This window comes from Caretta caretta, chromosome 1, assembly GCF_965140235.1.
Source record: "Caretta caretta isolate rCarCar2 chromosome 1, rCarCar1.hap1, whole genome shotgun sequence".
NCBI lineage: Eukaryota > Metazoa > Chordata > Testudines > Cheloniidae > Caretta > Caretta caretta.
Genome location: NC_134206.1, coordinates 137,326,984 through 137,342,606, shown reverse-complemented (window position 1 = coordinate 137,342,606; position 15,623 = coordinate 137,326,984). Strand labels below are relative to the sequence as shown.

The 15,623-nt window shown below is 38.7% G+C and overlaps 1 protein-coding gene across 4 annotated transcripts in view; it reads right to left on the bottom strand.

Annotated features, from left to right (window-relative positions):
* MOSPD2 (motile sperm domain containing 2) overlaps window positions 1–15,623 on the bottom strand; it is a 62,793-nt gene that overhangs the window by 19,592 nt on the left and 27,578 nt on the right. For all 4 annotated transcript variants that reach the window (XM_075131447.1, XM_075131450.1, XM_075131451.1 and 1 more), the window contains 3 exons: window positions 13,199–13,237; window positions 10,934–11,058; window positions 7,685–7,855 (listed from right to left, as the gene is read on the bottom strand). In XM_075131447.1, the coding sequence (XP_074987548.1) occupies window positions 7,685–7,855; window positions 10,934–11,058; window positions 13,199–13,237 (335 nt within the window). The remainder of the gene's footprint in view (window positions 1–7,684; window positions 7,856–10,933; window positions 11,059–13,198; window positions 13,238–15,623) is intronic.

Sequence of the window (15,623 nt, the reverse complement as noted above, 5' to 3'; positions counted from 1 at the left end):
ACTCCAAACCAGGGTCCCTTCTCCTACAGGACATGCAGGTGACCAAGCATATGGTGCCACAGATGCTCCAGCAGACAGTGGCAAGGGGGATAGGTCCAGAGCTATGGAGGCTGGAGTGGAAAAGGCTGCTTGTGAAGGAGAGAGAGATGGTGCTGTAGGCCTGGCATCAGAGCGAGCAGACAGAGCAAGAGGGACAGAAGCTTGTTGACCAGGACAAATGCCACCAGTTCAAAATAGGAGAAGAGGGTCAAGTCACCTTCATGGAACCTAGGAGGAGGAACATGAGGGCATACCTAAACAGGTGTTAGCAGGCAAATATATGTGGGTATGGCGAACCCCTGTTGATCCCTTTCCTGGCATAATGAGGGAGAAGATTTATACGATGTAGATAGGAACTGACCTATAAAGTTCTCATGTAAATGGTGTGATCAGTGGAATTGTTTAATAAATGTATGAAGTTTGAATTAATAGTAACAGTAGACACTGTCTAAAAATGGGGCCTCAGAACATACCTAGAATACTTGAGTACCCCTACTCTGTTTTATTTATTTATTTATTAAAACAAGGGAGAAATATGACAATTTGTCTGTAGAACCTATCATCATGTCAACCAGGAGTTATTATAAAATGTTCCTCTTTAAAACTGCTCTACCACAAATGCCTCTCTGTATGTGGCTCCACCATTGCTGGCAGGACATGCATCCGATGAAGTGAGCTGTAGCTCACAAAAGCTTATGCTCAAATAAATTGGTTAGTCTCTAAGGTGCCACAAGTCCTCCTTTTCTTTTTGCGAATACAGACTAACACGGCTGCTACTCTGAAACCAGTAACACTGCAGCCTGAGGACAAAATGAAAGCACTTCAGGTGCAAAAGATTATGCGAAAAAGAGTAATGACATTCCAAAAAGAAAGCAGCCAGGTGACCAAGAAGGGTTTAAATAAGGAAACACACAACCAAGGAAGCCAGATAGGAAGAGGAGGCACTGGATGGGAGAAAAAGTTACAGATGATGAAGAAGAAGACTCCATTAGGGAGAAGCCCCCACAACACCTATGAGCCTGCATGAGGCAGGGAAATCCTCTCTCTTTCCTGGAAAGAGTTGGCCCCAAGGACGTCACAGGTACTCTGACCCCATCCAAAGAAGGCTCTGGAGTGGTGAGGAAACTGAGCAGGGAAAAGTGTGTACAGTCTATTGTTTTGCGGATCTGTACTCTCGTGTGCTTTATATAATTAAGCAAAAGAGCAGTTGTGTTAGACTCTGGGCAAAGTGTCAGTGTGTGTTGAATGCTTTACAACTACCATGTTGCTTCCAGAGAGAAACTGTAAGTCAGAAGCTTCAGACCTCTAGGGTGGAGTTCTTGGAGAAGGTGTGTTTACGAATGGAACTGTCTGATGGTTCAGCAATGTGCTCAAAGAGGCTAGGCACCTTAACAGTGGGTGTCAGCATTCAGAAGATGCCAGATAGAAAGTCTGTGCCTCAGTGTGCCTACAGACTCTGAGACTGGCTTAAGCCTCCAGAAGGGAATATAAACACCCAGAGATCCAGGACACAGAGGTTTGGATTCCCTTCACAGCAGTCCAGTGGGCAGCCAGCAAGGGGGCACTTGAGGAGATTTGTGACTCAAAGTTGATATGCAGAAAAGTAAAGTAATAACACCACAATGCTCTTTGTATTTGAAATAAACGAAGGCAAACCAGTAATAAAGTTACCACACAAAAATGGAAATGAGGTGAGTATGGAGCATGAAGTATTCACACATGCTATTAACTCTTTAGTGAGAAATACACAACATAATCAAGATCAGTATACAAAAGTATTCTAGATTTTATAAACACACAAATTACGTTTGAAGTGAGGTTAGAAGAGCGCTCTTGTGAACACACACACACACTTTAATGGTCATAGAAGGGAGAGATCGGAGGATTTCTTCAACGAGCAAGTAATCATACACATTTGCAGATGCATCAAGCTGCCAGGAGTGAGTGACAGATACAGTAGAGAAACAAACAAACAGTGATTTGAGTATATTAATCAGCTTTTAGTGGTGCTTAAATTTAGGGATTAAAATTTTAACTGGACAAAAGTTAACCAAACACGCTCACAAAGATATGACACCGTATAGTTTCAGATTTTAGGCAGCACGCAGCAAGACAATTCTGAGTTCAAGATTAATTCTTTAAGCAACAAAATAACTTTAGTAAGCTCGGTGACTATTAGATCAGCCTGAACATATAAAAAAGCACTATAATTGTAGGAGGATATTATATTGCAAACTAGATGAAAAACAGACAACTGAATCAAACACTATAGTAATTTAATTACAAGGTGTTAGGTTTAATTCCTGTAACAGTCCAGTTATGGCTCTTCGAGGATTTCAAATGTTAAGGCTACTTCAGTGCTCTCTTTTCTTTCCTGTTCCGAGTGTAATCTTGCTTGATATCTATTTGGTATCCGGTATTTCAGTAGCATCCATGGAAGTTAAGTTTATTAATTTGGTATATTTCAATATATAAATCCCATCAGCACAGAGGTCTGGATTTAAAGAAACAAAGGTCTGAACTTCAGAAGAGTTCAGTATTCTAGAAAGGCAATACCTTTGTTCTCCAAGCCCAAATTCTGACTTCCTTCAAAGTATCTTCCTATGGCATCTCAGAGATAAATATTAATTTTCAAATCATACTCTGCCATCTGTTATCAGAGGAGTATTCTGGTGTGGTGATGATCTTTTCTTGGCATATTTGCTCTTTAGGAAAGCTCTCTTTCCCAAAGCTGCTTATTGTTATGACCTTGGACGTTAAGGTCCAAGACCCAAGTTCTTGTTCATAAAGGATTCTGGTTAAAGAAAATCACTCTCTCTCTTGGGAGAGTGGAATCAAACATTGAGCATTTCTCACGGGAAGCAGGACTCAAGTGAGTGTGTTTGGGACTTTTGGACCTTTGGATGAAGACTCACCCTCGGGATTGTTTAGATAAAAGACAAAACTCCTCAACTGTATTTAGCATCTCTTTTCATACATTAATTCCATTCAGCTGTAATGGTGGGCTAGCCCAGCTCTAAAAGGAATTAGTTTATTGACACTACCACCTTCCATCACATCACAAAATTTGGGGATATACCCATCTCGGGTTGCAGATGATAAATGTATCAATTAGACATATCAAAGCATCATTGCACGTTTCCTACCCATCCAGTAGGTGGCATCCAAGCTTTAGAAAAGTTAATCTTTCCAAGTGCTACACAGTAGAACCTCAGAGTTACAAACACCAGAGTTACAAACTGATCAGTCAAGCACACACCTCATTTCGAACCGGAAGTATACAATCAGACAGCAGCGGACCCCTCCCATCCCCTCCGCCCCCCAAAGCACAAATACAGTACAGAACTGTGTTAAATGTAAACTACTAAAAAAATAAGGGGGGGGAGGAGTCTAAAAAAAGATTTGACACGCTAAGGCAACTGTTTTGTGCTTATTTCATTTAAATTAAGATAGTTAAAAGCAGCATTTTTCTTATGTGTAGTAAAGTTTAAAAGCTGTACTAAGTCAATGTTCAGTTGTAAACTTCTGAAAGAACCACCATAACATTTTGTTCAGAGTTATGAACAACCTCCATTCCCAAGGTGTTGATAACTCTGAGGTTGTACTATAGTTCTTTTCCTGGAGTTTAATTTCTTATTTGGAATTATTAATTAAAAATATAATACTAACAGAATTGCTTGAGAAGCCTTTTAGCTTTATTCTCTGTTGCTAACTCTTCTTGAAACATTTAATCAGATAAAATTTTCCTATATTTTGTTGTAACTTGGTGACTATATTCTTGAAGTTTTCCTTCACTTTCAAGTTTTAAAGATTATTCTTTCTTCTTTCACTTAGCTGTAATTTGGGAAGAGTTTATCCCATCTTTCAAGTGTAGGAAAGAATTCTCAATTTGATTCTAATTTTAAACAACTTCCAAGTTCATTATAAAATAACCTAATTTCAAACTATTAAAATATTCTAGCTATTCTAGGCACTGTCCTTGATAACATTAGTAAAATAAACAAGAAATCTATTTCTAAAACTAATAATATTGTCTAATATTAAATTCCCAACTTCTATTCTCAAACTTCGCACAACATTCCAAGTGCTGAAATGTTTATTCACACACTTACAATCACTTATGCTAATAACTTGAGTATAATCCAAAAGGGATAAGAATATTTACTTACAAATATAATGCTTATAACAAACTTAATTCTATACAAGTTGGTTTTATTACAAGAAAGGAATTCAAGTTTATCACCTTGAAACTTAACATAAAGGCAATAGATTTATTTGGTTTCAGTAGTTCCTTGTTCTCAGGATAGCTAACACATTTGGGTAGGATTCTAATCTCAAAATCTGAGACTCTTTGGTGGAAAACGTTGATAATAAAAACATGTAAGGAAGTAAAGCAGGAAGTATTTAATTTACAAAGATGGCCCCCAGGATGTCTGGTTGGTTCACACATAAGGAATTTTTCCAAAAATAAATTTGGAAGGTTTGTTTACCTTCAGATATCCTACAGTTTATAGTCTTATCCTTCCTTGGTAGCATCATGTTATTGCTTCTTCATAGCTAATAGGAGCAGTATTTACCTCAGTATGGAGCTTAAATTACAGCCTTTTTGAGAACTTGTATGCAACTTTGTAGGAGATGGATTAATTTATTTATTTTAGGATTAAACCTAAATGTCTGTTGACCCTACATCTTACTTTCCAATTTGGTTAACATATTAGTTCATCATCATAGATTACACAAAGGGTCAGTAAAAATTTAAGAAAAAAAAAGGGGGAAGGGAGTAAGGAGGAGTGAATTAACTTTTCTTTAGACAATGGAATGCTGAGGGTGTTAAATGAGGACCACCTGTTGTCCTTACTTTCAAAAACAAACATATGGTTGTAAGGAACTGAAAAAAGACTCAGTTACATGACAAAGGAAGAAGATAATATACCAAATCTAACATCCACGATTCATTTGCAGGTAACTGTGGCCTGAAACTCAGGACAGGCCTCTGGTTTGGTTCAATGCAAGATTCAAAAGTTAGCTATTCCCTTATACCATTATGTTATAACTTCTAAGTTAAAGAATATCAAAATTGCATATTCTGGGGTCAAATTGACTCTTTTGGTCCATTACTAGACAGAGATAGCAAAACTGTTAATGATGCACAGAAGACAGACGTGTTCAAAATAAATGTCTGTTTATTTGGAAAGAAACAGGATGATGTACTCCCATCATATAAGGATGATTAAGTAATTTCCAGTGCATTAGTAACTAAAGAGGATGTTGACAATCTACCAAGGATAAACATCTTAAAATCAGCAGGCCTAAATAACTTGCTCTGAAGAGTTCTAAAAGAGTTGGCTGAGACTATCTCTGGCCTGTTGATATTAATTTTCTATTAAATTTTGGAATACTGTGGATATTCTGGAAGAGTGGTGAATCTGGTGCCAATATTCAAACAAGGTCAGCAGAATGACCCAGGTAACTATCAGCTGGTTAGATTGACAAATCCTTAGTAAAATAATAGAAAAGCTGATACAATATTGAATTGATAAAGGATATGAATAGGATTAATGCCAGTCAACAGGATTTTATGGAAAACAGGTCCTGGCAAACAAATCAGATTCCATTCTTTGAGATTACAAGCCTGGTTGGTAAAGGTAAGTGCATAGATGTAATATACATAGACTTTTGCAAGACATTTGATTTAGTACCATACAACATTCTAACTAAAATATGAGCATTATAAAAGATCAGTAGAGTACACATTAAATGATTAAAATCTGGCTGTGGAAGTAGTGGTGTGTTTCTAGTAGGGTTCTACAAAGACTAGTGCTAGGTCTGATGCTAATCAATATTTTCACTAATGGTATGGAAGTAAACAGAAAGTCACTGCTGATAAAATATGCAGATGACAAAGATTGGTGGAGTGGTAAATAATAAGGAGAAGGTAGTCAGACAATCAACCAACCTGTCTCAACTGGTAGACTCGACCCATTCGAACAAAATGCATTTTAACACATCTAGGAATAAAGAATGCAGGACATACCTACAGAATGGGGGACTGTGTCCTGGAAAGCAGTGACTCCGCAAAAAACGGTTTATGGGTCACAGTGGACAAGCAACTAAACGTGAGCTCCCAGTGCGTTGGCGAAATGGGCTAATGTGATCCTTGGATACATAAACAATGGAACAGTGAGCAGGAGTAGGGAAGTAGTTTTACCTCTGCATACTGCATTTCTGAGACCGATACTTGAATACTGCATATAGTTCGTGTCCATGTTTTAAAGAGGATGTTGAAAAATTAGAGAGTGGGCAGAAAAGAGCCACAAAAATGATTGGAAGGCTGGAGAAAATGACAAAGTAAGAGGCTTAAAGAGTGCAGCCTAACTTATCAAGAAGACAGAGATGACTTGATTACAATGGGGACAAAATTTCAGGTATTAAAGGACTATGTAATCTAGTAGAGAAAGGCATAACAAGAATCAATGGCTGAAAGCTGACGCCAGACAAATTCAAATTAGAAATTATGCACATATTTTTTAACATGAGGGTAATTGACCACTGGAACACAATCTACCAGGGAAAGCAGTGGATTCTTCACCTCTCGCCATCTTCAAATCAAGACTGGAAGCCTTTCTGGAAGATATGTTTTAAGCCAAACACAAGTTACTGGGCTCAACACAGGGATAACTGGACTAAATTTAAGGGCCTGTGATAGAGAGGACGCCAGAGTAGATGATCTAATGGTTCCTTCAGGCCTTAAATTCTATGAATCTACTTTATTTATTTGGCTGGCCAAGTTTTAAAAATACCTTAATTAAAACAGAAATTGCTCCATACAGTTCAAAACATGACAAAATATTAAAATACTAATTCAAACTGAAAATTTGCATACTATAAAATTAATATTAAATATGCATGATACAAGAAATTATTAAATTCATATTCTGATTCAGAAGTTATGGCAATAACAGTGAATTAGAGATTCTGGACTACATTAGCTATTTTTCAAGAACAATACCAATGGACAAAGTTTACATTTCCCAGAGGCTACCACTATGTATTCCTTGGCTCCCGATACTGGAATGAATTCGGCACAGGTGTAAGGTTACAGGCACGTAGATCAGATTGCAGAATTCAGGGCTTTACTTTGTTTTGTGACCATATAAAGATTAACTGGAATTGTGTAACTAATAAGATAAATAAAAACCTAATAATGCGCTAGACACTAGCTCTCCATAGCATGTTTTCAGTTGTATATTTAGTATTCCCTGTCCTCAGGAGCTGATTAAAACATCTATTGAGAAAACTAGATATATGGTATTAAAAATCAATCCAATGGTTGCCCTGAGGGAAGTATAAAAATGGACTATAACTCTAGAGAAACCTAACTTTTTAGGGAGAAGTTAAATTTTTTTTTAAATTTTCATATTGTACATTTAACTGAGCAATACCAGAATAAGACACATACTAGATTTGTGTGTGTACTGTAATCCATCCATGACAGTGAAGCTAGTCTTTAGGGTTTTACTAGTTTTTCACTGTAAGTGGCAAAGACATCCAACTACAACAGACTGTAAAAATCTGCCATAAAAAATAAACCATGTCCATCTTTTCATATTTTCATTCCTTCTTAGCCTATAGAGTTAATGGATACCTTTTTCACATTGAGAATTTGCTCTTCAATGGATTCTCCAGCCTCCTTGCTGTCTGCTTCCATCTCCTCTTTACTTTCAGTTTCATCTTCAGTAGTAACAGGTCCATTTTCACATAATGGAGTTTGAAAATCATCATCAACCAAGGGAGGGTAACTGTACTTGAAAGTATCCTAAAATACAAGAGTATTTAATTCATGTGTGTATCAAAAGGAAGGAAAAGTGATTTCACTAGCATAATTAAAATACAGATCTTATCAGGGTTTTTTTAGTCCTTTTACACCTCGTACATATTTCATTTATACATTTTAAGTTCCATTTGACCCATGGGCAAAAAGTTGATGTTGGGTTTTGTCCTCTATAATAATAAAAATATGATAATCCTCTAACACAGCCACTAATTTATAGTTAGTGGCAATGTTTACATATTCCCAAAGAGATTGCAGAATTTGTTCAGAGTTGAAATTTGGTATTGAAAAATCTTAGGAGGGTTGTGGGGCAGAATTAAACCAAATTTTGTTTTTACATTACAAAAAGGCAAACTTAAAACAAAATAAGAAAAAAAAGTGGATCTTCAGATTTTTTTGTACTTCTGTAACTTTATAACAGGTTTGGTTTTAAAGAAAATCATGCAGACAGATAGTCCATGATTTGGATCTCTAAAAACTAAAACAGACAGCCTATTTATTAATGTTTAAAGAACTAGCATTATACATTAGTTCATATCACACACGATACATCGATTATAGTTAAGGCTAAGATTTTGTCATGGTTATTTTTAGTAAAAGTCAGGGACGGGACAGGTCACGGGCAACAAACAAAAATTCACGGAAGTCATGACCTGTCTGTGTCTTTTGCTGCAGCAGCTCCATGGTTTCCCCTGCCACTGTGGTGGCTGAGAGCTGTGGGGTTCCCACTCTGCCTGCAGCAGCTGGAAGCTGCAGCCCGCCCCCACCCCACCCTCAGTGGCTGGGAGCTGCAGGGTGACCATATTTCCCGAAGAAAAAACAGGGCACCCCCAGCGCTCGCCCTAGGCGTCTCCCTCTCCCCACGCAATGCTGTTGCCCATTGCTGGAACTCTGAGGAGGGCCCCCTCAGGAGTCTGTCACCTGTCGCTGGAACCTTGCAGGGCCCTCCCCCCCCCATCGCTGCTGTGGCCTGTCACTGGAACCCTGCCAGGGCCCCACTGGCTGCCAGCTCCAGAGTACTGCAGCCCATGGGGCTGAAGCAGAGAATGTCACCGATGTCTCTGGAAGTCACAGATTCTGTGACTTCCATGACCTCCGTGACATAAACGTAGCCTTAATTATGGTGGATTATTTTTAAAAAGGAAAAAAGGGAAAGTGTACTAATCTAAACACCATGTTCAAAACACCTAGGCCATGTCTATATTGAGGAAATGTATTAAGAAGTTCATACTGGTTCAAATTGTGGTAAAACCAGGGCCAGTCATGGGACTTTGCCTGCATTGCACTGCCAACCAATTTTACCACTGGTTGAACTGATTTTTTGGGTCAATTTCCTCAGTGCATAGATTCCTGTGAACCACAGGTTCAAGAGCCACCAGAAGGAACTTAAAGACAGGCTGCTCAAAAAAGTTTCAGAGGTTCCTCTTGCTCTGCTTCAAAGACTTGGAAAAGATGGAAACAAATAGCTTCCAAACAGGTCACAGTAGCCAATACCAATGAAAGAGAAAGTTTTTGGGATGCGAGGACTAATTAATTACTTGATTTTAAATGTTCAAATTTTGTTATGCCTTGATCTTTACAGAGAACTAGTACGTAGGGTGGTTCTGAACAAAAATGATATAAAGTTATAGGATTTCCTCACTAACTGCTTACCACTGTTTTGTTTTGTGACTGACACGTATTTTGTTTATGATTTAACAATATTTTTTAAAAGACACTGCAATCAAGATTTCAATTAAATAAGGTCCCAAGCTTTTTAATAATGAAGACTTCAAAATGTAAATAAAATGCTATGGCTCATCATTATGATTTCCCCACCCCTGTTGATGCTGACCACTAGAATTCCTATGTAGCAGCAAGCCTTTTTACCCACATATGCCAGGGGAAAGAGATATGGGAAGCAGATGACAGCAGAATCATCACTCTCTAGATACTGTCAGTTTCCGCATCTCCCTCAGCATACAGAAAACACTCAACCACCCCTCTTCAATCCCTGGGTTGCTACTGCTTCTCGCTCCTTGGGAAACGATGCCTTCAGATGTTTCTTGCAGGTCCTGAGAAGAGGATCCAGAGAGACATCCTGCCCAAACAGGAGTTTAGGAAAGTTGGTCCCTCATGCCTCCATATCCCTGAGTCCAAGGAACAGAACCCCTATGTTGTCTCAAGAGGGTCCCTCAGATAGCATTCTGCTATGTTTTTCTTTAATGATGGTGTATTAATATTCAATATGCACTGCAGCAGGGAAAGCAGATTGTCATTGCCTATCTCCATCTCTTCTGCAGAGAGAAGAGGTGATGCCATCTCCCCCTATGGCAGTGGTATTACTTTTACCCTGCTTGGGTTTAAAAAAAAAAAATTATTATTAAAGGAAAGTTACAAAGTTTGAGGAAAAAGGATAGGAAATCACAGAATTACTTGCTTTTATTAGCTTGGTGACAAATTTATGCCCCTTACACAAGTTGGTTATCCTGCATCAGCATTTAGAATGCACTATATTGTGTATGAATAAGGCTGACAATAACGCAGTACTGGAGTGCAGCATAACCAGTTGGGCTTTACTTTCCTTTTAAAGAAGTTGCCAAGTACGCCAGGGTTTTAGGACACTTGAGATGATGGGCAACAGAAGGAGCTAGAGAGGGTGGAAGCCCAGAGAAAGGATTGGAGGGTCTTTGTTCAGTCATGGCTTTGGAGGGAGGTGAGAAACAGCAGTTGTGTACACTCAAAACCCTCTTTTTCCTATTCACACTATTAAAATTCCCAAAATGAAGTCACCAAATTAGGGTTGCAGAATTACTTCCTACCTTACAAAAAGAGCTATGAAAACGCTTTTTTAAAACTAACATACCAAAACTTTGAAAATCATCAGCTGAGATTTTTAAAAGAACTTAAATCATTAACAGTTAATTTGTAAGTTTATTAATATCAAGTGGACACTGTCAGACACTTATCTGAAAAATGCTAGCTGGCTCTACTACAGTGAGTGATCATGCAATTTATATCCACACAAAAACTGCATGAAGATAGTAATAATTACAAGGTATTTTAAAATTTCAATATACTTACAATTCCACCCATGTAGGCAGGCAGATACTCTACACTGATGTATTCCTGCACTTCATTCTTGTTTGTAAACTTCAACATACTTATCGCATCTGGACCAAGCCAACCCTTCACAATTTTAAAAGCAGCTAGACAAAAAATAATTATACATAAGCTGCCTGAAACAAATACTGCAGTTTTATCTGCCATTGATAGCATGTAAATAAATGCTCATAAAATGTTAGGCTAAGCACTGAATTCAGTGAAATAGCTAGATGTCCATCTAGGGTTTCTTTACCCGTTATAAAATGTCCCACTAGGCAAAGAGCACATGCACATACCAGGATTTTGTGGTATAAAAAAAAACTATTGGCATGAATTTACAAAGAGTGCTTTGGTGTACTACCTGTGAATGGCAAAATCATAACCAAGTAATACAGGTCATCATAAATGTGTGCCGATAAAATCTTTATAATGTATCATATATTATGTACAAGACACATTTTCTGTAGGTTTGATTTGTGTTAAGTTTTCTTCATTGGTACAATTTGCCTCCCTCTGCATTAGTACTTGAGACCAATTACACAAGCTTCAGGGGAAGAAAATAAGTAAGTAAGTAAATATCAGGTGCCTCTTGCTTTTGCAGAGAGGGATTATTTACAAGTGGTAGCTCATCTTCTGAATGTATTTTCTCTACAAAGCCACACAGCAAGAGTTCTGCACTCGGTCACTTGGTCATGGAATGTTTTTGAGTAGTTGTTGACTGTTAGGTAGTGCCCTTGACAACAATCCATAGAACAAGAATATTAATATCCTGTGTGCCTGCCCCCCAACCCCTCTACACCCAGAAACCTCATTTGGATGTGTGCTCCAAAACTGAAGAGGTGGCTCAGTGAAGGCAATGTATTTGGGCAACAAAAGTTATTGTTGGTACATAGTCCGCTTGCGATATTGTTTTCCAAGTGCCCCACTATAGGAGACTAGCTCCTTGGACAGTAACTGAAGTACTGCCCACCCAAAATAAGCATCTAATCTTGTCAGGGGAATAGTGACTTGTGAAGGGGTGTATTGAACTTCATTCAGCAGCTCTACCCTAGATAAGGGCCAGGACCTCTGCTTGTGAAAGGGATCTCTGAAAAGGAAAGGAGGAATGGGACTTGGCATGGTTTCCTACTGGAAAAAGCAGCACAATTCAAAGTTGTCCAGGACATATGCTACACACAGGGTTTGGGGGCAAGAAATGGACAAAAACCCGTTTTTGCAAAGGTGGCTGAAGTCGGGGAAGAAACGAGGCTTCTGGAGAATTTCTGCAAGACTTTGGGTCTCTGATGGTAACTTGCTCGCGAGGATTGCTGGAAATGTCCTCTATGAACCTAAAGCAAGCTGGCTCAAATTCCATGACCCAGACATTAACGTGATTACTTACATCCTTCCCAAGACCTCCTCAGACTATGAACTGAAGCAGTGACAAGTCAAAGACAAAATATTTAGCCCTCTTGAATCGCAGACCAGTAATTTATTTTGGAGAGGAAAGGGAAGGTGGAGGGTGAAGTGGGTAAGGAGAAATTTTGGGTGGGAGAATGAAGCATTTCTCTGGTAGGTTTGTTCTTTTAAATGGCAGCGGTTTGAACCTGCTTAATGTAAAACTAAAGTAGTCTTAATAGAGATGCACATACAGCAAAAAATTTTATAGCTATGCACGCACATGCAATATAGAGGAATAAAACTTGTCTAACAAGTGTTTTGACTAGGTTGATTACTGGAGTACACGTATCAGCATAGATATATATGGCAATTATAAACGTCATGCATAGGCCCTAGCCTGCATAATGTACTGTTTGGATTTGGCCACAGGAGAAAAATATTTACGAAGCCTAGCAAGTCTGGACCTGGAGAGGATTGGGTTTCAGGGAACCAGAAAAATGGAGGCTTCAAGAAATAATCTACATATCGAGGGCTTCCAAGATATGCAAGTGGCGAGGGGGATGCAGGTCTTGATCGGCACTTTGAAGACTATTTAATTTTTGAGTCACAGTACACTGTGCCAGGAAGCTGCACACTAGAGCATTCAATGACCTAATAATTGACAAATGTAAAGTACCATGTGCTTAACTAAAAGAAAAATTTGGCCTATGCATTAGTTATATATTTCTATGTATACACACAATAACATTTTATAAAGCCTAAGAAAATGAGTTTATGTTTGAATTAATATCATATCAGAACAGGATTTTTTAAACTTATTACAGAAAATTACAAGTATTTTTAGTTTAGTTTACTTTAACTTACCATTCATTATCCATGGCATTTCAAAGATCACTATCTTTGCTGCAAAGACAATAGGAAGAAGAGATAATTGAAAAGAAAGATATTATTTCTATATTAATAACAAAAAGGGGAGAAAGTGTTACTATTAGAGGATTATTAAAAGCAGAACACTCCGTTTCCATGGTTACTTTCTTTAGGAAAAAATTAGCTTTCCTCCATCTGTATACAAAACTATCCCTATGGTAAGATGAACAGAAATATTAGGAAGCCCACTGGAAAGCATAGCATGTATTGTTTTATGGGATAATTTTGCCTTTTTTGTATACCAAGAGTCAGAATGGTTACCCACATCCTGAATTCAGGGAATTCATTTAAATTACTGTATTAAATGCCAGATGAAAGATGCAAATAATATGCATCTTTATTCTAATGAATAATTTCATTGTGTGAAATACTAACAATTAGCAACTATAATAGAATTATACCTCCTATTTTAAGAAGCAAAATGGCACTCAACTAAACTTTAAAATGTTTACAGCTACATTTTCACTTGAAAAAAAATTAAATGAATTCAGAAGTCATGGAAGAGAAAAATGGCAATGCTGACTGAAGCTTTGTATCTATTAATAATGAAGGTTAAAATGGACAATGTGCAAGTTTTTCCCCATACAGCCCCACCAATATGCCTCAACTCTGTCATGGAGGGATCATCTCTGAGACAATAGGAAAGAGTCCATTTCCACTCAATCTTTAGCCTCTTGGCTGCTACAGAGTGCCAATTGGTATAGCAGTATCTTCCAACTTTTGAAACTGAAACTGAAGAGGAAAGGGACAGAGATGGACAAAGAAAGAATGGGAAACAAGACAGAAAAACAACACAACTATAATATTGACTCTGAAAAAGAATTGGGAGTCATGGTGGATAATCAGCTAAACATGAGCTCCCAGTACAACGCTGTCGCCGAGGGGGCTAATGGGATCCTTGGACGCATAAACAGGAATATCAAGTTGGAGCAGAGAGGCTATTTTACCGCTGAATTTGGCACAGGTGCGACCACTGCTGGAACACGGTGCTCAGTTCTGGGGTCCGCAGTTCAAGAAGGATGTTAAAAAATTGAGAGGGTCCAGAAAGATTAAAGGATTAGAAAACCTGCCTTATGATAGACTCAGGGAGCTAAATCTATTTACCTGTTTAACAAAGAAAAGGTTATGAGGTGACTGAATCACATTCTGTAAATTCCTACATGGGGAAACAAATATTTAATAATGCACACTTCAGTCCAGCAGAGAAAGATATAATGAGATACAATGGCTGGAAGTTGAAGCTAGCCAAGTTCAGACTGGAAATAAGGTGTAAATTTTTAAAAGTGAGGGTAATTAACCATTGGAACAATTTACTAATGATTGTGGTGGATTCTCCCATCACCTAAATTCCCTGTAAGCTGTGTGGCCACGCAGCAGCCTGTTAAGCATCGCACAGGGAATCTGCCCAGCCAGGACCTGCCATGGCCTGGGGAGGGGCACCACAGCCCCAGCCCCAACCCAGCCATGGGGGGCACCTATCCCACAGCCCAAGCCCTGGAACTGCCACAGCAGGGAGAGGAGCCTCTCTCCCCATAGCCCAGGTGCTGCTGTGGGGGAGAGACTTAGGGGGAATACTTTCTCCTCGTAGTAGCCCCAGGACAGCCTGCACACCAAACCCCTCATCCCCGGCCTCTCCCCAGAGACTGCACCCCCAGTCGGAGCCCTCACACCCCTATACTCCAACCCTCTGCCCCAGCTCTGAGCCCCCTCCCACACCCCGAACTCCTTGGCCCCACCCCACCGCATTAATTTTGTTATGTGCACCAATATGAAGGTGATGCATCACACATCACCTCCATATTGGTGCACATAATATGAATTCCGCACATGTGGGAAAAGTTAGAGGGAACACTGCCCATCACTGATAATTTTTAAACCAAGATTGGATGTTCTTCCAAGACACATGCTCTAGGAACTATTTGGGAGACATTGTATCATGTGTGATATACAGAAGGTAAAACTATATGATCACAATAGTCCCTTCTGGCCTTGGAATCTATGAATATTAACTCAATGCTTATAAAAATTCTAAAACTGGAACAACTGGGTGAATATGTACCTCCAAAAATACTTGTTTTAGACTCTTTACTTTTAATACAAATCCATACGTTACATATGAATTTCCAACCAAAATTAAGTTAATAAATGTGTGTTGTAGCTCCGCTAACCAGTCTGAGGGTGTTGTAGGAGAATGCTGCACATAAATTCACTTTTCTAAAAGACATTACTACTGAACTTACTTATATGCTGAACTACCCAGCTCTCATGGCACCTTGTTTCTGGGGCACGTCAAACACATTTCTGGACTTTATTTTGGTTTTACCTTTGCAGTTCACACATGCAAAAAGTAATATTTACACAT